We start from the raw sequence: 26748 nt of genomic DNA, 5'->3' as shown, positions 1-26748 counted from the left end.
CACTTTTCTTATTTCTTTATGTTTTTGTTGATGTATTACTGCACCGTACTTTTGTGAAATATGTCCGAGTGGGTCAAATGTAAATAAATTGTAGGGTCGTGACTTAAGGACTTCATAAAAATGATGATAATCAGGTACATTCCTGAGTACAAAGTGACATGCAAGGCAAAAGTCACCTTTCCATGTCATGTAAACGAATAAGTAAATTACATCTTGTTCCTGCCAAACAGGCGGTTTTTAACAGACACTTCATTTGTCTTTAATGGAAAAAAATGAAATGTATTTAGGGTTTTCTGAATTTATCAGGGTCAAAATGGTGAATAACCAAAATATAATAAAGCTTGTGGACACAGTTCTTGTTTTTTTCAGTATTCACTTATTATGACCCAGAAAAACAACAGTTCTGCGAGATCATTGGAAGCCCAATATCGCCGTGGCATTCATGTCCAACATGAGTGTCTGTAAACTTCTGACCACAAACATACTTCATATAGAAGACTGGAAGACTGATTCTGTGTTCATGGTGATGTGCTCGTACACCTGTCTCGAGGTGTTTGAACGATTTTCTCGGGTGGATTCGTTTTGACAGAAAGGGACACTTGAAAGCAAAACTCAAAACCACAAGCTACTGATCTATAAAGTCTTTCACGTGTCTCCAAACAGCAGGGCAGACAATGTTAATGGTTTACGAAGCATGAGAGAGAAATATTTCAAGGTTGGATTATTTTAGTACACGTGCACCATTCTGTACAAGAAGGTCCAGAAGAGGACGCAAGTCATTTCACATCATTTGTTTCCACACAGCAGTACAGCTCTGCAGCTGTACTGCTGACAGCTCTTTCACTGCCAAACTGCACTCGGTTGAAGATGCTGTTAAAGGAAAGAAGAAAAAAAAAAAAAAAAAAAAAAGATCAGCCCTCCAAATCAGCACGTAGCTGCTTTACTGGAAACCACCCGCCCCCCACCCCACCCCACCCCCGTTGTGCAAGCCTCCCTTTCTTGTTCATAAATTACTCTACATTAGTTAGAGTAAACATTAATTATTTGTAGACCTCGTCCCCTTAGCTGTTGAACTTGAGGTGCAAACGTATGTATCTGCAAGTCCGAAGTGGCACAACGCCTTGTTCTTTCATACTTTTGATTAGCCGAGCCATTTTATGGATACAAGTTTTGATGTAAACAGGATGTTCAATTTTCATGTTAGCTTTTACATACAGTAAGAGAGAAATGTGGACTTGTTCTTTCAATTCTTTAAATAAAGCGGATAGTAAATGTAATCTTAGGTCAAGATTTACTCCTTCAAGGGGAATACAGCGAAATAAATCAGTGGAAAATGTCAGCATAGAAGGAAAGTCTTTCACAGCTGGATTAAAGTATTGATTTGGCTCGATCAAACAGAGATTTGAGAGCAACAAGAATTAACTACCGACAAGACAAACGGTCAGACGGGCGGGGGGGTGAAAGCGGGCAGTAGCCGGGTTGTGCGCTTGTTCGAGAGAGGAGGCGGCGGCTCAGTGCCACCGAGTCAAGATGTCAGCGCTGAGTGAGTTTGTTTTGTGGCATCTCGCCAGATGGTTGGCGTCTGTGCAGTTAGTGTTGATCAGAGCAGTCAGCTGCTACGGCGGGTGGAGAAATGGATGGATGAATGTGACGCTCTGACAGCATGAGTGGCATAGCTCTTAGAGGAAGTTCACTTTAAGTCAGTGGCCGCGTGCAGTCTCCAGAGCGCTGCCCGGCTGGCCCTGCGTCGATGGAAATGCTGTTCATACTTTAATCTGCAGAGAAGTCAAATCGAAAGGAAACGGGACTGAGGACAAGATGGTAGTTTTAAACATCAGCCTATTTTTCCACAGGCTCCACGTGTAGTTTGGACTTTGTTCCAACAATAGCGGCACTTTACCTCGGTGACAATCCCTGCAGCAATGGTGGAGCCTACGTATCGCAGCATGAAGCGGCCCAGTTCCTTGAAGTCCTTGTACAGCTCCAGTGAGACCGGCCTCTGGGTCTGGATCTCCACAATAGCACTCATATTCTTAGTCAAACACCTAAACAGTAATGACAAACAGGAAATAAACATATCATACCCACACGTCCTTCAATGTTCTAACAAGAATTGTGATTACAAAGCATTATTTCTTTTGGAATGATGACTCATATTTCAGAAAGTAGACAAATATTTAAAGCATATGGTATCAGAGAAATCCCTGTTAGGAAACACATACATGTTCTATTGTATGTGGTTTTTTTTTCCATTTGGCTCTTTATTATAATTATTATTATTATAAATGTATAAAATGCTGCTTTTGTAATGTTTTTGAAAAACAGAAAACTGCAACTTGATTTCCTAAACACACAACTTTCTTTTTCCACATACAGACATTAAACACTGTAAAGCAGAACTTCAACATTTTGATGTTGTTGAAGGACAAAACAGAAGAGTTTCAGAGCTCCTCTCTCTCTGCTCACGTTTAATCCAGGAAAAAATAACTACTGATTAACTCTTTGTAACTGGATAGGACAAAATAATAAAAAATACAATTTGATGAAACCGTTCCCGAACTTACTTTGGTTTCTTCTTCAAGACCTCGCCATTCTTGTGTAGAATGCTAATTAGTTTCCTAATGGTGGCTGGCTCACTGACTGTATGGTAATGCAACAATACCTGCAAGGAAACACAAACAGCCACAATTAACAAGAACGCACAAACTGTGCAAAGAGCTGCACAAATTTCAAATAGACACACGGTTGTAAGGTTGCAAATAGTGTGTGTGTGTGTATGTGTGTGTGCGTGTGCTTGCTGGCACTTACTGGGAAGCCTTGTGTGACAGGGACCTCGATATTGAAGAGGAGGATTCGGGCTCTGAATCGAGTACAGACTCGGATTGGCTCTTTGGGATCACAGAACACGCAGCCCACACTGGAAGGAAGCAGTAATCATCAAACGTATGGAAAATAAAATCAATAAACAATCAGTCGTGCAGCATTTAAGGGCAAAGCAGGTCTCACTGCCATTATTAGATTCATATGTCGCATAACCTACAGGGACCGCAACTGCTGTCGTTTCACTCAGTTCTGTAGTAACGTCTACAAAAACTGTAATCCAGCATTAAATACTTGGTAATGAAAGCATGTAACACACTGTGGTTTGTCATATTGTCATTGGTTTACTTGATCTTGATGATGTCCATGCCGGTGACTGTCAGGCTGACATGGTCGCCTGCTGCAGCCCAGTCAAGAGCCTCATCGTGAAGAGTAATTCCTGCAGTGCAGAGACAGAGCGCATTTCACCGAGTGGCCACAGGATGGCAGTGTTCATCATCACTAACACAGAAGTCATGCACAGTCACAGGTGCACCCAGATGACTGAGTACACAGAGACTGACGTGTCTCCTGTACTTTTTTTTAGACTGATGAATAATAACACATTACATGTATGTGTATTTTACTACTTTTATTCTGATTATAACTACTGTTGATGTACAATTTCCTCCTTTGGTTACAGAAATAATGAATAAATTGCAAACAAAAACAAAAACAAAAAAAACTTTATTGTGCAGTGCGTGTTTGAGTAAGCTTCGTGGTATTCTTTAAGACGATGAAAAAAAACCCCGTATTTATAAAGTTAAGATATTCTTCTGAAACTGCAGAGGTACAGTACAATAGTAAAAATGATGAGGATTTTATTTTCTCACCTGTTTAAATAATATTAATTTAAAACTAAAAAAGAAAAAAAAGAAAAAACAAGGCAATACTACAAGTCAGCCACCATCCAAGTTTGGCAGTGAACACACATGAATGCATACCTTTAACAGTGCAGGTCTCATTGGGCGGCATTGCCAGTAGTTTGTCTCCTGTCTGAATATAACCTGCCTCAATCTTCCCTGTAACACAGAAGCCCGAGCCCTGGTCTGGAAGGAGGAAATGCAACCTCAGCAATCTCTCAGCATTTACAACATACAGAAAAAGAACATTGACAATATTTCAGAGAGTATGTAAGTGTGCATCAGTGACTTTACCTTTGAACACGTCTGAGACACACAGTCTGAAGGGTTTGTCTACAGATCTCTGTGGGGCCTTGAATGCATCTTTAGAAGAAACCAGAAAAAGACAAAGTAAACAGTAATTGTCAGGAAAGGCTAGTTATTATTAGAAGGAGTCTGGAGACCAGTGGTGATGAATCATTTTCTTTGGTACTGGACTGAATCTGGATGATCAGCACTATGACAGTAAGAGCAGTGTGTGAAATCCAAAACTCTGCAGAAACTGTAATTCAACTTCTCCTAGTTGTACGTCAATCATAGTGGCGGTGACTCATATTGAAGTAATATTCCACTCAAAACTGAAACATTCACACTGTCAGGCTATAAAAAGTTTTCTGACAACATGATTTCATTCAGGTTAAAATCTTACATTATATCTCACGAGTTTGCTTTTTTTTTTTTATGAAAAAAAAAAAAAAAACTAAAATATGAGATTGGACATTCCTCCATGTCAAACAATAGAACCAGACTGACGCTGCAGCTGCACAATATAAAACCAGCTAAATTATTGCCATTCAGTGCTATCAATATTTAAACAATGGAGGATGCAGTTAAGCATCTTAGTTCACCCGCCTGCTGTTTTGACACCCTGCCAACAAGCTTTTCCAAAAATATTTTCAGTCCTTCTCCTGTCAGGCCGTTCTGAAGAAAGGCAGTTTGGATCATTCATCATTAAATAATTACAGACAAGACTCATAGTGCCCCTGCAAGATAGGGCAAAGTATTCTAACACAAATGCGCTGTGTGCATTCATTTGAGCAAACATACAACAGCTGCAAATATTGTGATTTTCTCTGTCACTGGGGAAACTACAATGATTTTTTTTTTAGCCACCTCAGATTTTACTAACTTTCTTAGATCAACTGATCACTTCCTGGCAGAGTGAAAAATCTTCTCTAGAATGAGTTTAAGAAGCATTTAAATGTTCAATACTAGTCAGTTTGACTACAGCTGGACATTAACAGCACAATATATGACTCATCATGTCTATTCACACATTTGCATGAGGAAAGCGTGAAAGTGCAGCTTGGGACCTTATATTTCAGGGCTGAAACGAACAATGTTCATAATCAATTGTTCCGTTGATCATTCTTTGGGTATTTGGTCTTTAAATGTCAGACAATGGGGAGAAATGTTAGGCAGTGTTTCCATAAGCCTAAAGGTGCTGTCTAAAAGGTTTTGTTTTGTCCCGACCAACAGTCCACTACCAAAAGATGTTCAGTTTATTATCATGGAGGACCAAAGGAACCAGAAAATATTCACATATAAGACGCTGAAATCCGAAACGTTTTTCCTTTTTCATTTAAAAAAAAAAAAAAAAAAGGACTCAATTTAATTGTCATTGTATATGACGTTTATAATGTATATATTTGTGTAACTTTTAAACAGAGAACTCCAGGTCTAAGTGTCAGAATGCTTTGGGCAGCTTAATATATACAAGTGTGCATTACCTATCTGCTCCAGCAGGCTGGATCTCGAGTACCAAGAGGTGAGTTGTGACACTGAACTCTTGGCAACCAGGTTTTCCCCCGACAGGCCGCTGGTGGGGATGTAGAAAACATCTGACTCCTGGAAAACAGATCAACAGAATGAGAGCTAGGAAGTATTTCTTCAAAGCCAAATATGTGAAACAGCACTTGATAGACTGATATTGAAAAGGAATTATCTTAAGATGTTAAGTGACTTAATGCCAACTTGCCTTGAATCCTGCCTGTTTGAGAAAATGACCAAGTTTTGAGGTGATTTCTTGGAAACGCTCCTGTTGCCAGTTCACCTGATTTGCAAACACACGAAAAGGCAAACGGAAAAACACAGAGAAAGTTTCCCCTTCAGCACAGCTTTGAAATGGAAATGTGTCAGCAACATGCCAGATAAGCGCACATACACACACACACGCACGCACACACGCACACGCACACACACACAGAGACACACAGCTCCCTAAGACCTCACTCTCCTGACAGAAACAGTAGAGGTGTTAAGGCTTCAATGTTCAGAAAGTCTGACAAGCAACAACAAATATTTGAACTATAAAATACAGTGGTGTGAAAAAGTGTTTGCCCCCTTTCTGATTTCTTTTTTTTTTTGCATGTCTGTCACACTTAATGTTTCAGATCATCAAACAAATTTAAATATTAGTCAAAGATAACACAAGTAAACACAAAATGCTGTTTTTAAATGAAGGTTTTTATTATTAAGGGAGAAAAGAAATCCAAACCCACATGGCCCTGTGTGAAAAAGTGTTTGCCCCCTCCTGTTAAAACATAACTGTGGTTTATCACACCTGAGTTCAATTTCTCTATCCACACCCAGGCCTGATTACTGCCACACCTGTTCTCAATCAAGAAATCACTGAAATAGGACCTGCCTGACAAAGTGAAGTAGACCAAAAGATCCTTAAAAGCTAGACATCATGCCGAGAGCCAAAGAAATTCAGGAACAAATGAGAAAGAAATGAATTGAGCTCTATCAGTCTGGAAAAGGTTCTAAAGCCATTTCTAAAGCTTTGGGACTCCAGCGAACCACAGTGAGAATCATTATCCACAAATGGAGAAAACATGGAACAGTGGTGAACCTTCCCAGGAGTGGCCAGCTGACCAAAATTACCCCAAGAGCGCAACGATGACTCATCCGAGAGGTCACAAAAGACCCCACAACAACATCCAAAGAACTGCAGGCCTCACTTGCCTCAGTTAAGATCAGTGTTCATGACTCCACCATAAGAAAGAGACTCGGCAAAAATGGCCTGCATGGCAGAGTTCCAAGACGAAAACCACCGCTGAGCAAAAAGAACATTAAGGCTCGTCTCATTTTTGCCAGAAAACATCTTGATGATCCCCAAGACTTTTGGGAAAATACTCTGTGGACTGAACTTTTTGGAAGGTGTGTGTCCCATTACATCTGGCGTAAAAGTAACACCGCATTTCAGAAAAAGAACATCATACCAACAGTAAAATATGGTGGTGGTAGTGTGATGGTCTGGGGCTGTTTTGCTGCTTCAGGACCTGGAAGACTTGCTGTGATAAATGGAACCATGAATTCTGTCGACCAAAACATCCTGAAGGAGAATGTCCGGCCATCTGTTCGTGACCTCAAGCTGAAGCCAACTTGGGTTCTGCAGCAGGACAATGATCCAAAACACACCAGCAAGTCCACCTCTGAATGGCTGAAGAAAAACAAAATGAAGACTTTGGAGTGGCCAAGTCAAAGTCCTGACCTGAATCCTATTGAGATGCTGCGGCATGACCTTAAAAAGGCGGTTTGTGCTGGAAAACCCTCCAATGTGGCTGAATTACAACTCTGCAAAGATGAGTTGGCCAACATTCCTCCACAGCGCTGTAAAAGACTCATCGCAAGTTATCGCAAACACTTGATTGCAGTTGTTGCTGCTAAGGGTGGCCCAACCAGTTATTAGGTTTAGGGGGCAAACACTTTTTCACACAGGGCCATGTGGGTTTTTTTTTTTTTTTTTCTCCCTTAATAATAAAAACCTTCATTTAAAAACTGTATTTTGTGTTTACTTGTGTTATCTTTGACTGATATTTAAATTTGTTTGATGATCTGAAACATTTAAGTGTGACAAACATGCAAAAAAATAAGAAATCGGGAAGGGGGCAAACACTTTTTCACACCACTGTATATACATGAGAAAGAACAATAAATCCTGCTGCATTCCTAATTTAACCAGAATGTGTTTGGGAATGTTAATTTGGATCTTCCCTGCAGAAAAACACATTTTTGTGGCTTTCTCTTGTTTTGTGTTTTCAAGATTTTCACCCAGAAAATATCTTAATTTTTCAAAAGGTACCGATTCGTTAGCGGTGTGCTCATGTTGGAATATGTATAAACTTCACAATGTGTGATTCTAAAAATATCCCCACAGTGTGTTGGTGTATGGTGAAGCGCTCTCACCTGGTCCATCTTGTTGACAGCTACAGCCAGCTGAGTGACACCGAGCGAGCGCACCAGCAGGGCATGCTCTCTGGTCTGACCGCCGGCCTCGAAACCTGCCTCAAACTCTCCTCTGCTGGCATCCACCACAAGAACCGCCACATCGGCCTGGAGAGAGGACCAAGGCAGGAGATGAAAAGGCAGATGTGAGCATTAAAATCATACACACTTTAAAAAAAAAAAAAAAAAAAAAAATCACCCAAACTCTTCAGTCTGGAATTTAACAGCTGCATTTTAAAGATGCTTTAAAGCAAATTCCAAGATTTGCTTCTCGGTACATTATATACGTGTGAAATGAGCCGCTGAAAGCATGTGCAAAGCTTTTAAACTTTGTCGCACTGAAATGTGGAGTTAGACCGTTAAACAGTTTCTCACCTGTCTTCAGCTCAGGTTTTTTTTAGGCGGGGCTAAAACCTAACCTATCTACGTCACAACAGCCTATCTACATCACAACAGTCTATCTACGTCAGATCACAGCCGGTTTATATAACCTTCTGCATGGCTCCTCCTCTCACACGGTGAAACGCTATAAAAGCCTGGAGCTCATTTGCATAAGAGGTCATCCCACTGGACTTCAGTTCTACTCCTGCCGTAGTCAGATTGTTATTGTACATCAGCTAGCTGCTACAGGACGTCTCCCTCCACCCGCAAGTGCATCTTTCCTGGAAGCAAGAACCTCCAAAGCAGCGCTGCGTCGCTATTTAAATTCCCTACTGATGAAGGAAAAAGAGTCGGATTGATTTCGTGAGGAGCCCGGCTAAAGGAGATCGTAGGATTAACACCGAAGTCGGCCTCTGCAGGGACCATTTCACGGCGGATAGTTTCAACTTGGGACCGGAGACGGACCGGGTTCACAGACGCTCCGCTTCTCCTGCAGCGCGGAGCCGATCCGAGTTTCACCCTCACGGGCGTTCATCTTCCGCTCGCACCGGCACCGTCCACCGCGCCGCCGGCAGTCTCCGCCGCTACCATCGGCAGTCTCGTCCACCACTCAGCGTAAGTTCGTGTGTGCTTGTTATAATTATACTAGATAACTTTTCCACAGTAGCTCTGCTATATTTAGTCCGCGGTGCAAACCGCTAACATGATTTTACTCGGTGTAGAATAACTTTATTTTGGTGAAATGGGAGCTAATGTGCTAATGTGCTTCTATTGAGCTTGTAGCAGAGTTCAGAGGAAAATGCTCCGATAACCGCAGATTTTGTTTTGTGCCCGTCCATCTAGCTACGATAAGGAACTATAATATATGTTACTGTGTATTTTACATGTCAGGGTGATGGTAAACATGGACCAGAGGATATCTTGTCCTGACTGTCGGCTCGACCTGAGCAGGTTCAAAGTTTGAATTGACACGTGATGTAATGAATGATGTAATGCAGCGTTGTGCATGTTGCAGTCCTTACAGAACTAAATCAACTCCTCCTCTCTTATTATCTCCACTGTTGTAATGCAGGTGTGTTAGAAGTAGTTGGAGACTCACTGTCTGCTGTCTCTGGTGTCCAGTTTTACTCCTGTGTTACAGCTCAGGGGGACAAGCTGGATTTGATTGCATCTGTATGTTTCACTCATTGGACAATTCAATTCTGATTCTATCGTGTTTTCATAAAGCAGGGAGACATAGTGCCAGTGGGACATCATGCATAAAGTCACCGAGAGGTTGGATGTCAGACGGACCGCTTAGTGGGGAAAAGAACTGCAGCCACAGGACTGTCACACAGAACACTGAACACCTTCCAGGGAGTGGGCAGAGCTTCAGCTCCTTCAGGACATGCCCCCCCCCCAGTCTCAGAGCAGAGGAGACTGATGATTTTCTCACAATTTCAAACCCTAATTTAACAAACTTGTCCGTGATTTATTTTTTTTTTTTTTCATTTCATTTGGGTGGGTAGTTAACAACCCATACTTCTGTGGTTTGATGAACTTAAAACTCATTTTCATTTGTACTTTACAGCATCTTTAACACATTTGGTGCTGCTTTAACTCTTCACAGAGACGAATTCAGGCATGAAAAACTTCTAGCCACTAGAACACAACATACACAATTCCTATAATTTACCGTTTATCGGAATGCATTTGAATTCTATTTTTTACATGTACTCGATCTAAATGGGGACAACAGGTCAATTCAGCAGTTGCTGTTCTTGTACGGCAGGTATTTTAAATTGAAGTACTGTGTTAGAAAGTATTTTTTTTCTTTTGAATTAATGAACAGGTGTTTTATTGGTGACGATAACAGACAGAGAAACACCCTCTGAAACTTTATGATACGTGACAGACTGACATCTAGACTTACTTCAAACAGAAACCCTTTAGTCACATGAATAGGTTAAACATGAGGACAGTCATATGGCTAAAAGATAAATTACTAGAGATCCCCAAAACGGAGACAGACGAGCACACCCATAACTACAAAAACACCTTGACACCAACACCCAAAACCACCAGGGTTTCTACAGATCATCCTGACGGGTGTGGCAACATGTCAGAGGGCCATTTTAATCAAGAGGTCTGCAAAGTCAGACAGATGCTGGGGGATCAATTTAGACCATCTTAGACAGTTGAACTGAACTTTTAGATTCGGAGGAGTTGAAAATATCTCATGATATTACATTAGTGTTGGGCGATCAATAAACAGTTTACTTTTTTTTTTTTTTCATGAATGTGTCTGAATATATAATATACATCAATGTTGCAGTATATAACAGATTTTTATCCATATCACCCACTCCTATACTGCATCACATTTATCATTAACCATGTAAATTTTAGATATATTTAATCTGGCTCTTTGCTCAGGAGTATAACTGTAAATTTACATTAGTACTACTTTTATGAATATATATTTACAAGTATTGAACCGTACATATATTTAGCTCTCAAACTTTGATTTCTTTGCATTTTTGTAACAATAAGGGTAACTAAAATCCTGAATAAAAACAAAATGCAGTTTCAAAAAGTAATCTTAACTCAAACTTGCTGAGCCTGCACCCCCATTGTGCTTTTGAGCCTCGCTCCCAATGGCCATTTCTATCACTGAAATACTGACTGTTCCTCATCCTCTGTCATTACAGCACATTGATACCTGAGAGATCCCTCATTCACTGGCTTGATATGAATCATAGTTCAGGCGGTTCCAATAATTTTGTCTGGTATACCTGTGCAGCTCCTGTGATCATGTTGGGAATGAAATCTTTGTGGCCTGGTGCATCCATCAGAGTCACCACTTTAGAGTTCGTCTCAAACTTCGTCATGCCTACGTCCATCGTCACACCTCTGGGACAGAACACAAATAATTGATAGTTGATTTCATATAACCATTACGAAAAAAAACCCACCTGAAATGGAGAAAAACATTTGTATAAAAGTGTGAAACTTGTGCAGACAAAAAAGTCCCGAGTAGCTGGATACCCTCAAATGGAAATACAGTTTTAAAGCTCTGATACATTCCTGATCACTGGCAACATCTTGTGGAGGGCGAGGCTCTGAAATATTACACATTTGCTTCAGAAGTTACTGATAAGTGAATATGGATTCCCACCCAAGTCACTTTCTGTTTCTGCCGTATTTCACTTCCGTTTCACTCTGGTAATAAGAGGGCAAGTCGGAACCAACTCGCAACAACAACAACATATAGTCCTCATTGTTAAAAGCTGTACTCTAACCGAGTTGCCAGACTCTGTATGTTCATAATCGTTTTGTTTTGATTTGTTCCTTACGGTCATTTTTACTAGTGATATCAAAGTTTTAGCAAGAAGACATAAAAAATAATAATAATAATAATAATTTACCTGGTGCTAACATCAGTCTGTACCTTATCTAGCTTACAATGTTAAAACAGAGTACAAATCAATGACGACACTATTTTAATTAAAAAAAAAAAAAAAAAATTTAAAAATGGTCTAAAAAATTAATTGTCCTTCCAATAAACAAGCTTTGTTTTACCAGATCCCAGATCCTCAGGACAAGGTGATGTTTTGTTGCCATCAACTGCCAGTACCAGTTATCTCAGTAACTTAGTAATCAGTTAGTGGACACAAGATTTGGTTTTTATCAACAAGAAGCACACAGACGGACAAGATTGCATTGAGGTAAGCATTCACACCACATGTCTTTGAGCAAGACAGTCGATCCCTATCAGCTGGAGGGACGTCATGTGGACAAACCAGATGTCTGCCTTTAAAGTGGCGGAGACATGTAGGGAATAGTGGCATGTTTATATTATATAACAAAAGCACATAATCAGAAATAATGTGTGTAGGGTTTCTGCACAAATACATGTTTACTTTGACTTTGTAACTACAAGGACCATGTAGGTAGTTTCATTACCTGTCCCTCTCCTCGCCGGTTTCATCCAGAACCCAAGCATAGGCAAAGGAGGCTTTTCCCACCTTCTTCGACTCCTGCTCGTACTTGTGCATGGTGCGCTTGTTGACGTTGCCGAGTAGATAAAGCAAGTGGCCCATCAGTGTGCTCTTACCTGCATCCACGTGACCTGCAGAGAAAAAGAGAAAAATTTAATAACGCTAAAGAGTAATGGGGACACAAAATGGGCTCGGAGCTTGTTAAGAGGATGCCGAGGAGGGATGGAGCAAGGGAAAGATAAAGAAAAGAGGAAGAATGTGCTCAGAAAGATAAGACAGGTAGAGGACGAGAGAAGATAAAAAAAACATGGCAAAGGGAAACCACAGACGGGAGCAGGAAATGACTAGAATTGCACAAGTGCAGGGAGGCCGACAGAAGAGGGAACAAGGATTGATGTTGGGGGAGGAGGAAGGGAGAGGACCGTGGTAAAAACGAAAGGTTTCATAGGCTGTGGGAAACTAGAATCATCTGCACTTCTGAAACTACCAAGTCACTTTTTCTGGTGTAACTGAGAATGAGAAAATATGATTGCGCAACTGTGCTGGCCTGAAGCTCGACTCATTTACTTTGACATGTAAGCACTAAACAAAGTCACCAGAAAGGGGGAACTTCAAAATGATCAACTGACCCAAATGTAAACGGAAACATCAGACAGCCGAGACCAATTCAAGATTATGGAGGGAAACCCTGCTCTGCTTTTTATCATATTCTCTCAGCTATATTTTGAGACTGACAAGTATAAAAATGTAACTCCAAGTAAAAATACTGTGAAATGCTGACATGAAATGCTTCTGATCTTCCACATAACAACTTGTTTTTAATGTATACGTCTAAAAAGGATACAGTATTACTGTATATCTTAAAGCAAGCAGTGCTTCTGCGTGTATTGAACTATAGACCAAATGAGGATGGAAGTGAGCATAATTCTTCCATAAGTTTGTACATCCCTGTTAATTGTGCTGATCCATTAATATGCTTTAAAGTGTAATAACATCTTATGTTAGTTGTTATGTGTAGTTTTGTGTACTCGTGTACTTTCATCCTACCTATAACTACCAGATTTAACAGAGGTTTGCCCCCCTGTCTCTTCTCCAGCTCGGCTTTGACATTGATGGCCTGCCGAGCCTTCCCCGATGAACGGCTTGGGGTGGGACCTGTGGAGGGTTCGTCCCCATTCGTCCCTTTCAGCGGCGTCTCCGGACGTTTGGAGGCGGCCTCGGCGGCAGGTGTCACGGTGGCGTTTTCAGGGCTGCCGCCTCGGCGCACTGAAGTAGCGACGACGCCGTTCTCCCCTGTGCTGAAGACAGAATGTGAAGTTTAATCACATTATAAGACAACACGTGTCCAAAACACACGGAAATGATGTCTCGAAGTACTGATGTATACAGAAATAGAGAGCTCAGCTTCACCAAGACTTGAACACACCGTTAGATGAAAAGCAATGCTCACCAACAACTAAACGAAAAAAATTGTTAGCACCTACTACTTTTCATAGTAAATAATACCGGATTTGAAATATCATTTCACAGTTTTAAGAGCAGTGTGTAGATGAGAGCAGAGGGGTTTTAGATACCTGGGAACATCGAAGCCCATGGTCTGCTTCTTGCCAGAGATGGTCATGCGGGCCACTTTGGCTACAACTTCAGTTGAGTCCAGTTTATTGTGAGATGCATCTCTGCTTTTAGCTGCGAAACAAAGGAACGACAACAAAAAAAAGAAGAAAATAATGGCATCCATGACTCAACGTCATCAACACTGACATGAGAATAATACGGCTTTTCCATTCTATGGTTTTCCTGGATCACTTTAACTCTGCAAAGCGTCTTTGACCACCATGACATAAATATATAAATAAAACACAAAAAACACTTTTGACATGAGAAAACTACTTTTTTCTCAGAGGACTTAGAAATGGTCTTCACTGCATGATAAATAGGTCGTCTGCTTGCACTCAACAGTGCTCCTTCTTCCAACCGGGACAAGACAGAAGCATTCGTTCCACAGATTTGTCCGACCAAAGTAACTGTATATAAGATCATCCAGGTGCAAATGTTCACACTTTCAATAACTTTATAGTTACAGTTAATAGAGCCTCAGATTCACCACTTGTGTAAGCGTGGAGACCCACAACATAATCATTTAAGCTTAATGTTGTTGTTTTTTTACCCTTTATATTGTTTAATAACATAATGGTTTTTTTTTTTAAACATACATAGCTTATTTAGCTATGTACACCCCTATGATGTTAACGCAAATACAGCTGATGAGTATTTACTGGTCATAGTAGGGCGCTGGCATGTAAAGTGTACAGTGCATCCGGAAAGTATTCACAGCGCTTCACTTTTTCCACATTTTGTTATATTACAGCCTTATTCCAAAATGGATTAAATTATTTTTTTCCCTCAAAATTCGACACACAATACCCCATAATGACGTGAAATACATTTTTTTTTTAATTTTTGCAAATAAGGTCCCACAGTTGACAGTGCATGTCAGAGAACAAACCAAGCCATGAAGTCCAAAGAATTGTCTGTAGACCTCCGAGACAGGATTGTATCGAGGAACAGATCTGGGGAAGAGTACAGAAAAATTTCTGCAGCATTGAAGGTCCCAATGAGCACAGTGGCCTCCATCATCCGTAAATGGAAGAAGTTTGGAACCACCAGGACTCTTCCTAGAGTCGACCGCCCGGCCAAACTGAGCGATCGGGGGAGAAGGGCCTTAGTCAGGGAGGTGACCAAGAACCCGATGGTCACTCTGACAGAGCTCCAACGTTGCTCTGTGAAGAGAGGAGAACCTTCCAGAAAGACAACCACCTCTGCAGCACTCCACCAAGCAGGTCTGTGTGGTAGAGCGGCCAGACGGAAGCCACTCCTCAGTAAAAGGCACATGACAGCCCACCTGGAGTTTACCAAAAGGCACCTGAAGGACTCTCAGACCATGAGAAACTAAATTCTCTGGTCTGATGAAACAAAGATTGAACTCTTTGGCCTGAATGCCAAGCGTCATGTTTGGAGGAAACCAGGCACCGCTCATCACCTGGCCAATACCATCTCTACGGTGAAGCATGGCGGTGGCAGCATCATGCTGTGGGGATGTTTTTCAGCGGCAGGAACTGGGAGACTAGTCAGGATGGAGGGAAAGATGAATGCAGCAATGTACAGAGACATCCTTGATGAAAACCTTCTCCAGAGCGCTCTGGACCTCAGACTGGGGCGAAGGTTCATCTTCCAACAGGATAACGACCCGAAGCACACAGCCAAGATAACAAAGGAGTGGATCGGGACAACTCTGTGAATGTCTTTGAGAGGCCCAGACAGAGCCCAGACTTGAACCCGATTGAACATCTCTGGAGAGATCTGAAAATGGCTGTGCACCGACGCTCCCCATCCAACTTGATGGAGCTTGAGAGGTCCTGCAAAGAAGAATGGGAGAAACTGCCCAAGAATAGGTGTGCCAAGCTTATAGCATCATACTCAAAAAGACTTGAGGCTGTAATTTCTGCCAAAGGTGCTTCAACAAAGTATTGAGCAAAGGCTGTGAATACTTATGTACACGTTATATTTTCGTTCTTTATTTTTAATAGATTTGCAAACATTTTAAACAAACTATTTTCACTTTGTCATTATGGGATATTGCATGTAGAATTTTGAGGAAAAAAATGAATTTAATCCATTTTGGAATAAGGCTGTAACATAAAATGTGTAAAAAGTGAAGCGCTGTGAATACTTTCCGGATGCATTGTATATTTTTGAGAGCAGAGAGAGTGCACTCTCAGTCAGTTGCATACTGAGCCTCCTATCTATCTGATTGGTAGCCCATATTCTGTAGCAGCGAGACATGCTGAGGTCATTGCTTTGTCATCCCAGTCCCAAATGGCCACCAGTCCCAGTCATATCAACCTGTTACTGATTCATTTAGACTGGGCTGCACAGCTGCACACTATGAATGCATCTGTACGTGTCAATGACATCCTGGTAAAGAAAGGGTTAATTTCAGAAGTGGCCGTTGCCCCCTGTCTCCACATAAATAGAGCAGCGTGACACAGCGTTTCGCAGAATGAATCTTGTGAAAAAGAAAAAAAAGTGTCACATCAGCAAGTGCAGGGCTGGAGGTGAATGGATGTGTGATCACACACACGAACGTCCACATTTGCTCAAGAATCGATATGTTACAACTTTAAAAAGTGATGTTGGTTGCAAAAAAAAAAAAATGCCCACAAAATATCCACATTTATTTATTTTGTAACATTTTAGCTATTGCACGTTAATTGCTTGAGTGTTTGCTTTTCTTTGACATTAGTCAGCCAAGACTTCTTTACAAAAATATCTTTTTCAGTTTGCAGCTTTAATCAAACCCCTTTCATAAATTATACTAACACTTTGTATGTCCCCTATGTGTTTTATGCAGTTTATTCATCACAAAAAAAATACCCTGAGAGAAAATGAGAGGAAAGAGGTGTGATTCAACAGAATTATTAATGGACTTTCTCGAGCAAAGCATTCTCCGAATGACTCCTCCTGCATTACAGAAAAAGTCCCCTTCACTCTAACACACTGATGCACATGAGACAGCTCACTGCACTTTGATACGGCTTTTTCCCTTTGTAAAGTGGTGCCATCTGCATGCTGTTTATTCCCACACAGTGATCCATATCTTCTCAAAATGGGGGAAATGGGGAAAACCAAGGCAGAGCTGCATAAAATCTTCTCATTAAAAAAAACCAACAACTTGAAACTACAAACTGCAAGCTGTACTTAAGAAATGACAATAGATAGATCTAATCTACCCATGCTAGTATCATCACTGAAATCAGCATAGATCAAGTTTTATCTGTCCTGCAGTGAGCAGCAACATGAGACGGAAAAAGTAGTCACTGGGGAATTTTGGTTCTTCCTGCAGCTGGGGGCTTTTCTTGCCCCTAAACAGTGACGTGGAGTTTTTCTACCAGCTGCTTCAAACGGGACACCGGCCGGCGTGCACTTCACACTGGGAAACACATGATTTCATTAGGGCAATCATAATAAGGCCTTTCGGGATCAGCTAAGAAATTTACATTTTCAAAAACCTCAAAAAACCCAACAACATTAAAACAAAAGTATCTCAAGGGTTTCTTTAGATCGCCACTTCTATATTTTAACCTAGGGTTAAACATATACACAGACACACCCATGCGCCCTTAAGGTCTTAAGCAATATACAACCCCCTATTTAACTACCGAACATGTTGCTCTGTCAAAACACTGTAATACCCTTTGCAAACAACCGAGTTGAAAGCTGATTTTTTTTTTTTTTTTTTTTTTTTTTTCTTGCTAGCTAGCCTCAGGGCAGCTTTAAGACGAGGACGCCACGAGAACAACTATTCAGTGCAAGCAGGCTCCAAAGCAGGATCTCTTCAACACTGTTTGGACTAGCAGGCAAACAACTGGCATCTTCCCATCCAGGATTTCTCCAGCACAGGGGTCCCTTGTAGTCACTAAGAATGAGTGAGTCATCTGTACACTTTGGCCCAAGGGCCCAACCGAGCACAGGATAAGAGGAGTACGCCCAGGATATGCAAATAGTAAACCCGCCCTCCCCCATCCAAATACAAACACGCACGCACATGTACACGCACACGCAGGCATTAGTAAAATAACAAAAACGAAAGATTAAGTAATGGGGTGATTGACAGGACCAGGTGGGGCGTTATAGACCCAAGAGCGGGAGACCTACTCGGGTGCTGTATTCATATTATAAATAAGGCATAAATATTAGTACCTTTAATGTTTTTATGCAAGTTTAATAACATCTATATATTGTATTATAAATGATTTTCTGGATTCAAGCAGAAGTATTTCAAAAATATTTAACTAATAATTTATTTATTTTTTAAGATAATTATGTGAAGAAAAAAGTGGATTATGAGACTCCCTACCACTTGAGGACGCTAAAGGCTGTGGAAGACAAGAGTTATGTTCACCTTCCACATCTTCTGAGGTGGCGGGGAAACTAGGGGAAACACATTGAGTGAGTCAAATATTTTTATCCGAGTCTGGTTTAATGTGGCTGTTTAAAAGGTTAGCTATCTCAGATTCATACTGTTAAACACATGTCATCAGGGAGAGGGACCATGTGCCACCAACAATGAAGGCTCAATTTAAGTTTTAAATCTGGGAACCATGATATGATGAAATCAAATTCCCTGCTATAGTCTATGTTTGGGTTAAAAATGCACAATTTGGCACTCGTTTGCACATCGAAGCCAAATGGATATATTGGTGAGCCAAACTGGGAGTTCAAACTTCATTCAGATTTGAAAGACACTTAAAGACATGAATGAAAATGACTATGAAAAAAAGATGAGACTGTGCCATCTGACCCCTTTCAGGATGAGTCACACACACACATTCAGTAACACCACTGAACATTTCATTAAAGATAACCGAGTAGGTGGGAGAAGTCAACCTCGAGTCATACCGCTCCCTTAAAACTCTCACCTACTGTGCGTGTTTTTAGATTTCAAAACAGAACTATATATTGAGAGTTATGTGTATGTCAAGGCAAATTCAGATTTAGGTTATTCCCCCCCAAAAAATTCAATAACTTCACCTATTCTCAGGGACATTTTGTACATCCAGTTTGTCACCAGGTCTCTGCTGTTTAACTTAATTATACAATGACTGACAGTATTCCCATTAGGTATGGAGATGATTCTCATGGATAATAAGGCTGAAAGATAACTCCTATGGAAATTTCCATTTTGAGTCACAATTCAATGATTTCATGACAATGACTCAGCTGCACGTAAACAGCAGAAAATCACTGATGTCAGGGAAATCTTTGGAGTTCAGGGAAGCAGCGGCCTTTTAGTTTTACAGGATGCTTCAATATAATAGATTTTTGGGGGTTTGGGTTTTGTCAAAAACACCATGTTTGTACACTATGTGCTACATGGTGCCAAATAAATCAGCAAACATTATGGGACACAACCTGCAACTTACTGAGTTTTGTGAAATAAACAAGAGTGTGATTTTACACACAGCCCTACAGAGGCAGAGCACGAGATTGAATTTGAATTCAAATCTTTGTAGTAACTTTAAAACATCCCTATTCACTTCCAACTTGACCAAACAAAGGTACAAACGAGTGATTCTACCTTCCAGATCTGTATCATATTAACATAAATATAGGCAAGAAGCATCGGCGGCTAACCAATGAGGCTCGACAAGAAGCTCGGGTTGGAGGACCATCAAAATCAGACATTTGAAATGTGCCATTGTTATTAAAGCACATGAAAAAAAACAATCAGGCCACAACAGGACAAAATGTAGATGATGAACAAACCACTAATTTCTGAAGTCACTGCATGTGCCCTTAAAACCTCCAGATTAAACTTGCCTTTAGCCACAGAACAAAAGGTCAATTCTTGATTTTCTTGCTACGTGAGTGCAGCTTTTTTCCATTTAAAGTCAGGAGTCCTATTTCCTTCTAAGCCTGTTGTGTTTTAACATACTGCACCACAAGAAAGCAGCGGCACTCATGACATGGAAGTCCAAATGGGCCTGCTTTCTTTTGACCATTTGCTGTGAGTAAAATGGTAGTTTCCAGTGCTGGCACCACATCACAACAATACAATGTTTGTGCAACATGTACGCCTTGCAGAGATGCAGAGCCTGTCAAAGATTTGATGTCACGGCCTTTGACAAAGCTGTGAAAGTTGAGAGACGTGATCAGATTTTCCTACGTAGGTGGTGCGAGAGACAGAGTGAAAAAAAAAACACACACTCAGACACACGCAGAGTAAGATGATCGGCTGCTGAGGCAAGTCGACGTGTGGTCGGTATGACATTTTCTCCAAGAGTGCCGCTTCCTGCTCAAACCCACACAATGGCTCGCCTTAAAAGAAAAAGGACAAAACAGCTGCTGGACAAAATTATTTGTCAATAAGCCACTTGCTTATTTCTTGGTTTGAAAGCACAATCTAAAAACACTGTGGAGCTCATCTTCACTCACTAAACAGACCACAGCATCCCTAATACTCCTAACCTTTTCCAAACACGATGCTCCCTGGACCACACGCATTGCACACCGAAAAACCTGTTAAGACTTCCAATGTTTGACTTGTCGTTATTATCACTATCTGCCCTTTTATTATTTATCATGTCCTTCAGGCTCACCAGTTTATGTTTGACACCTTGAGGGTCCAGTTCGCTCAGCTTTCTGCACCTGTATAACGTTTTCACACATCCAACCCAAACCGCACCTCTTCTTCACCCAAAGAGAACAATGACGAAACCAGAAGGAAAGTTTGACATTATCCCTCATCTTCCTCCCTTGTCTCATGAGCACAGACCGGCGTGCTGGCGGCAACCTCAAGGAGAATTTTGGGGTTAAAAGACTGCAAACGATTGGTCTAATAAAGTTGTGGCTGTTAGTATGTGGTATTTTCTACCGAGTTTTGAAGTTATTTGCATTCAGCCTAAAGTCTTAAACAGTCATTTCTTTAATGGCAATGTTCTTCATTCAAACCAACTACTCAGTCACTCAGAGTAAAAATATAAAATACTATTACAATCTTTGGCCTAGCTCTTTAAAAAAAAAAAAAAAAAAAAAAACGTAAATATTGTAACAAACACCAAATGCAGTTCTCTACCCAAAAACATTACTTTATAAATGGACGCACGCTAATCTCTACCCTCATTACCCCTTTATTACAGTAATGCCAGTCGTTCATAATTAAGAATTGGCTTTTTACTATACAACCATAATGTACATACTACTGGGGCTTGACAATATGGTCCTAAAATCATATCCTATTTCTGTGGATTTCTGCGACGATACTCTCGACAAAATACTGAAAAATATTTTCTCATTCATTCAAAATCAAAATTAACACATTACCATGGTTTGTTTTACATCTGATATTTTGTAACAACACCACTTCCACACTACTGAAGTCTCTCTCCTTATTGGAACTAACTCCTCCAATGTGGAGCCGCTTTCAGCCATGTGTGTCGTTGCTATTTGGACATTACATACGTCATACCGTTACGCTCTGTAACAGTATGATGTCATACCATTAGGCTGTGCAACAGTATGATGCCATAACGGCAATAAGGATTGGCTTTGTCCCTATTTGATTTTCTTTATCATATTTAAAATGATGCTAATACTATCATGAAAGATATGATATGGCATAGTCCTACAAACCATACTCATATTTATGGTTTTACATATATAAGCAAACACAAACTGAAGGGCACACCTTGACAGAGGCGCATTCAGAGTACATAAATTCAGTCATCTTTATTTCAAAATTGGCAAATTAAGCTGTGGCAGTGTGTGAAGACACCCCCACTATAAATCAATCCCATGTGTACCATCATCATATTAAACTCTTTGACTAAATATTTAAAGGCATTTATTTAGTCTCATTCTGTACACTTTCCTTTCATGGCGCTTGCATTCAAATGAAACAATTGTTTTTTTTTTATATTAAATAGAAAAAGCATTAACTTCTCTGTGTGTCTGTATGCACGTGCACGACTGTGTTCTTGTTCCTTCATGGGAAAATCTCCAGGTGTCCTCCAAACCAAAAAGTCAACCTCATGATCTCAAACACAGGCAGCAGTAAACCAGCACAATGGTTAACTGATCCATATTCCAATAGCTGCGGCGCACACCTGCAAACAAAGTCAACCTCTTTTTTTTTTCTTTTTTTTCTAGTTTTTCGTTTTTGAGAGTTCATGCAGCTCAGACTAGAAAAGACACCTTACCAAAAGAGATATACTTGAATTGTCCTTACTTTGTGGTCATACAAAAATTAAAAAGCCATCGGCCATTGAAGCATACCAAAATAAAGATTCAAATTCTAAAATGTAGGGAAAGAAAGCTAATCACCAAAAAAAAAAAAAAAAGTGTTCTAAAAGTTCTTAAAATACTAAGTTTCTTGAAAATTTACTTCGCTTTTCAAGTTGCCAGAGAGATTGAAGATTTTCTATCCTGCTTAACTCAACCATCATTGTCATTTTATGTTTTTGCTATAAAAAAGAAATACATTAATACTGCTCCTAAGTAGCGATTAGCTGCTATCAGAGGGAATGTGTCATTCTGTTATACTGTTGGTCCCAAAGGTTTCTTTACTCCACTTGACTGATTGCAGGACAGCTAAAATAACTCGGAAGGACTGGCCGCCCCGAGTGCTGCATCCTTTTGAGTTTAGTTCAGTTGGAGGAGCAAAGGCCCCCAGAAAGTTCTGAGGTTTTCATCCAGACAGTCAGATTAGCACCAACCTGCACGCAGCTGAATTCAGTGCTTTCCGTAGTTCTACCTTGTGAAAGCTTTCTTCTGATTAGTGCGAACAATGTCGTCAGGTGAAGGTGTGTCGAAGCGGAAAGGTGCAATCGGTAGGAGCGGGGTGAGCTGCTCTTTGGGTTGGTCCTGGGATTTACAGAGGAAGGCCTGGTAACCACTTCCTGTCCTCAGACCGTTGATTTTTCCCTTCAATACGTTTCTCGTCCTCTTCTGTGGTCTGCGGCTCCGAAATGACAAAGTGATCGCAAATACTGAAGGTCGTGCAAAAACAGGAGGTGGAGACGATGGTGAAGGGAGGTCGCTGTCGAGCTGACCGGGGCCTCCTCCATGTGACTGGGCCATGAGTGAACTCAAATCAATAGTCTGGCACGGCTTAGGCGGCCTGGAGATTCGGTGGTATGGTTTGTGGTTGAGTTTACACTTTGTCCCACCCTCCGTAGTGCTTCCTGACAGCACAACAACCCTCTCTGGTTTTGCTGGTGAAAGGAGCGAGGTGAGGGAGTACTCTGACCCATTTGAGGTGGTTGAGGTTTTGCCTTTGTGTTCAGACGCAAAATGTGACAAAGAGAGCAGCTCAGAGAAGCCAGGTGGTGGTTGCTTCAGTGCATTTGCTGGAGATTCAGTGCTGACAGCTTGTTGGGAGGTTGAGGAACTGTTGGTTTGATGCTGCAGGGCGAGCTGAGACAATGAGACAGTCCCACCCAAGTATGGGGGAGTAATGTTGGTTATTTTAGAAAAGGAGAGTGTGTTTGCAGGTGTTTCAGTGCTTTGTGGCTGAGAGTGAATCCTCCGGTTTTGATGCTGTGACGCAAGCTCAGACAGAGAGAGTGTTTGAGCTGAGGAAGCCATTCTGGGACTCGTTACAGAAGGTATACTGCCTTGGAGAGTGGGGAGGGAGTTACTGAAAGTTGGGCTGCAGTTTGAGTGCTCCTGGATTAAATCAGCCAATGATGTGCTTCCTATAGGATCACCCACTGTGGCTTTGCCTCTTGCCTCAGCTGCCACTGAGTGCTGACTGTTCTGCAGGACAGAACTGAGACTCCCAAACCCAGCAGGAGGAGCCACAGAAGAGCTTGCAGTTGTTATCCTGGGGTTGCTTAGTGACAGATCACTCAGTGAAACTGAAAGGATGGAGGGAGCCGAGGTGCGAGATGCTGCAGACATAGTTAAAGATGCCAATGTTCCCAGTGAAAGACTATTCTGGCTAGATATGATGGACGGCGGTGAATTAGCTCCTATGGTAAAAGCGCTTAATGAGGTAACAGCCGAACCTCGCCATGCGTCAGCTACTCCTGTCCCCTTACGTTGTTGTTCAGACATGAGCTGCGCCAGACTGGTACCACTACTAAAGTCTGGATTAATACTTTTAAGGTTAAAATGTTGATTTTCATAGCCGCTAAATACCGGGTCTGCCCTAGATTGACATAATTTCGGTGCACTTGGTTGTGTGTGCAGGTCAATCTGGGGTTTATGTGCCTTGGATGAAATGCCTGTGTGAGAAGCGGACAGGCAGGCTCCTTACCTTACGAAAGCCAAGTGCAGTTGTCGAAGAGGAGCGACCACAGGACCACAGAGCAAAAGTCAGATGAATCGTACCAAGAACCAGAGGGAAAAAAAACAAACACAAGAAGGCACTTTGTTAAATATTTTCATTTGCATAACTTAAACGTGTCACCGCATATGATAAATGTCCTTGTCTGTTAGGCATTCGTGTATACAACACTACTTAAAATGATGTTTTGTTCAAGTATCTTCTGAAGTAACAGTGTTAGACTGGGAACTTCGGTTTATACTATTAATTGATGAACAGGTAATACACATGCAGAGAACTTTATTGGTTGCACAATAATATTCATATGTTAATAATTTTTAGTTATAGTTCAAAACTGGAGAAACCCTTTGAATGCCAAGAATAAACATCCTCCTAAAATGATCCATCAAGGGGGAAAATTGTTGACCAGGATAATGATGATATTTTGATCCACTCCAGGCGTACCTTTTTCAGCTGTGGCCTCTTGTCTGGTTCTTTGTGGAAGCGGCGGTTTGTCCTGGTTGACTCTTGCTACTGAAGCCGTCTCCTCAGCGGTGCTTCTGGTAACCGGGGCTGTTTTGGTGTCTTCAGACAGAACTGCATCCAGTGCCTTCTGGGGGTCGAATCCACTTTTTATAGCGGCCTGGGTCAGGACGGAGTCTGGCACTGCGTCTCCCAGCACAGTCCGCATATGGTCCAGACAGGAGTAGAGCTTGGCTACAGAGTACAATATGCAGGTTAGATGAACACTGTATTTGACGTCCAGACAAAATTACAGATTAAACAAGGAATAATGTATCAGTAACATAAAAATAAAACTTCCAATTTAAAAAAATTTCAAACACAAAAATCAAAAAGGTAAAAGTCACAAATTTCTATCATCTGTAACGAGTGTACAGTTGCCTGAACTTACCTTGATCAAGAGGGTCAAGGGTGTGATTGATGGTAGGTGACATGGGAACATCCTCTTCTTCATATTCTTCCTCCTCTAAGCGCTCCTCTTTTGGTGCTTGCCTCTCTTGACGAGAGTAAATGAACTGATTTGCTGGAAAAGGCAAAAATCATCTTTACTCAATGGATAAACAAACTATAAGATGTGATATCTGGTTTATGTTGGTGTCATGCAAGTGAGCATTTGATCTCACCAATTCCTTACTAGACATTTAACTTGAAAGACAACAATTATCCCTTTTTTTAAATTATTATTATTATTATTATTAGCGAATTGCAGGTAGCTATTGTTTCGTTTGTGAGAATAAACACCCAGTACACAGTTGATGCAACTTCTAATTGCTTCCAATTAGGGAACCGTGAATTCTGCATTCACCGTCAACCAACCTGTTGCTGGGGATATGCAGCTGTAGTCATCATCCACCGACTGTCCATATATGTCATCATCGTCAAAGTCTATGAAAACAAAAAGAACAAAAGGTCCAAATGCATTCCTGGTCTTCCTTTTGCTTTGCCTCACAGAAAACATACCGGTGGTACAAAAATGCAGCTGTAGTGCAGCCCCTTCGTGGCAGCTGTCACTCTGCCTTGTCAGCAACTTTGCGATGAAAATAAACTAAGACAGGGAGACATGTTATTTTCTATAAATATTTAACTTGCATTATTTTTATTTTTTTTGGACCGATTTAGTGAGTGACTTAACACGTCTATAAGGTCAGAGGGTGGGAAATATACCGTATATAACAATAGCTGTACGTTGTTTTTTTTTTTTTTTTTTTTTTTAGCTTAGCGGCTAGCGCTTTGGGGCCTTGGCCTAACGTTTTATCCGGCGCTAAACAACCACGTTTTAAGTCGCTCACCTTCATCGTAGTTGTAGCCTCGAACATTTCTGTGGCGAGACATTTTGCTTATGTGTCCTCTCTCTGCTCCAGAGTGACTGTTTTTCGGCTCACTCTTGACTGTCGGGACATGTGTCTCACTGCCCGGCTGCCATTTGCTGCTGCTGCTGTGTGTATTAGCATGTAGCCGCAGTAGGCAGGTCGCATTTGATTCTGGAGCAAAGGGAAAAAAAAAAAAAAAAACTAAATCATGGGTATTTAATTTTGACGTATCTGCGTCTTTTTTTTTTTTTGCTGAATAATCAAGTCAATAAAGTAAAAAAATAAATAAAAATAAAAACAAAGTTATTTGTTTTTGCTGACGTAATTTCCGGTTGCTGCAACGCGGCTTGGAAAAATCAGATCACTTAAACAAGCTTAGCAATGTGCACGCTGTTTAAGAAAGACAAACTGACTATCAGTCAGTTTATGTTTGCGGAGCTGCTATTCATCAGCAGTTGAACTAAAACACGTGCCGTACCATCGGAATGACTGCAGGGGAATAACCTGAGACCAAAATACTATACACAGGTATCAGCAGTTATTAGGGGCATCATGGTAAGTCTTCAGAGCAGAAAAGTGATCTGGGCAAGTTTGTAGTTAAACAGTGAGTCGGGGCATTAGGGTCTGAACTTAAGCAACAGTTAAGGTTTTATGGCAGAATAAGTCACTAGTCCTGTTCTTGAAAAACCCAGCGACCCTCATCAAGGTGATGATGATGGCTGCGGTGATGTAAATAA

The 26748-nt window shown here is 41.0% G+C and overlaps 1 protein-coding gene across 5 annotated transcripts; it reads right to left on the bottom strand.

Moving 5' to 3' along the window:
* Positions 1–974: 974 nt before the first annotated feature.
* hbs1l (HBS1-like translational GTPase) lies at positions 975–26157 on the bottom strand. 5 transcript variants are annotated; one of them, XM_069723550.1, is made up of 18 exons: positions 25991–26157; positions 25518–25586; positions 25093–25224; positions 24645–24896; positions 13927–14038; positions 13400–13650; positions 12318–12483; positions 11147–11264; positions 7953–8099; positions 5740–5814; positions 5492–5609; positions 4017–4085; positions 3804–3908; positions 3169–3259; positions 2809–2917; positions 2565–2662; positions 1901–2045; positions 975–1775 (listed from the first exon to the last, which is right to left on the bottom strand). In XM_069723550.1, exons 1-18 carry the CDS (start codon positions 26031–26033, stop codon positions 1764–1766), a joined length of 2112 nt encoding a protein of 703 aa, XP_069579651.1. In that variant the 5' UTR covers positions 26034–26157; the 3' UTR covers positions 975–1763. The 5 variants fall into 5 exon arrangements, with proteins under 5 accessions (XP_069579651.1, XP_069579655.1, XP_069579654.1 ...); XM_069723554.1 differs by lacking the exon at positions 25991–26157 and adding an exon at positions 25662–25742; XM_069723553.1 differs by lacking the exons at positions 24645–24896; positions 25093–25224; positions 25518–25586; positions 25991–26157 and adding an exon at positions 21851–22656.
* Between the last annotated feature and the right edge of the window lie 591 nt (positions 26158–26748).

This window comes from Brachyistius frenatus, unplaced genomic scaffold (assembly GCF_029030835.1).
Source record: "Brachyistius frenatus isolate BFR_SWC_R1_liver_20210118 unplaced genomic scaffold, ASM2903083v1 Contig_334, whole genome shotgun sequence".
NCBI classification, from domain to species: domain Eukaryota; kingdom Metazoa; phylum Chordata; class Actinopteri; family Embiotocidae; genus Brachyistius; species Brachyistius frenatus.
This window is presented reverse-complemented; position numbering and strand designations above follow the sequence as displayed.

Bases quoted from the DNA above. Each gene is read 5' to 3' on its own strand.
- hbs1l (XM_069723550.1), bottom strand. From the start codon at position 26,033: ATGTCTCGCCACAGAAATGTTCGAGGCTACAACTACGATGAAG. The intron at 25,225-25,517 runs GTTGGTTGACGG...TGCCTTTTCCAG, and splicing joins CTGCATATCCCCAGCAACAG to CAAATCAGTTCATTTACTCT. The intron at 5,815-7,952 runs GTGAGAGCGCTT...TTTGCAAATCAG, and splicing joins CTGTCAACAAGATGGACCAG to GTGAACTGGCAACAGGAGCG.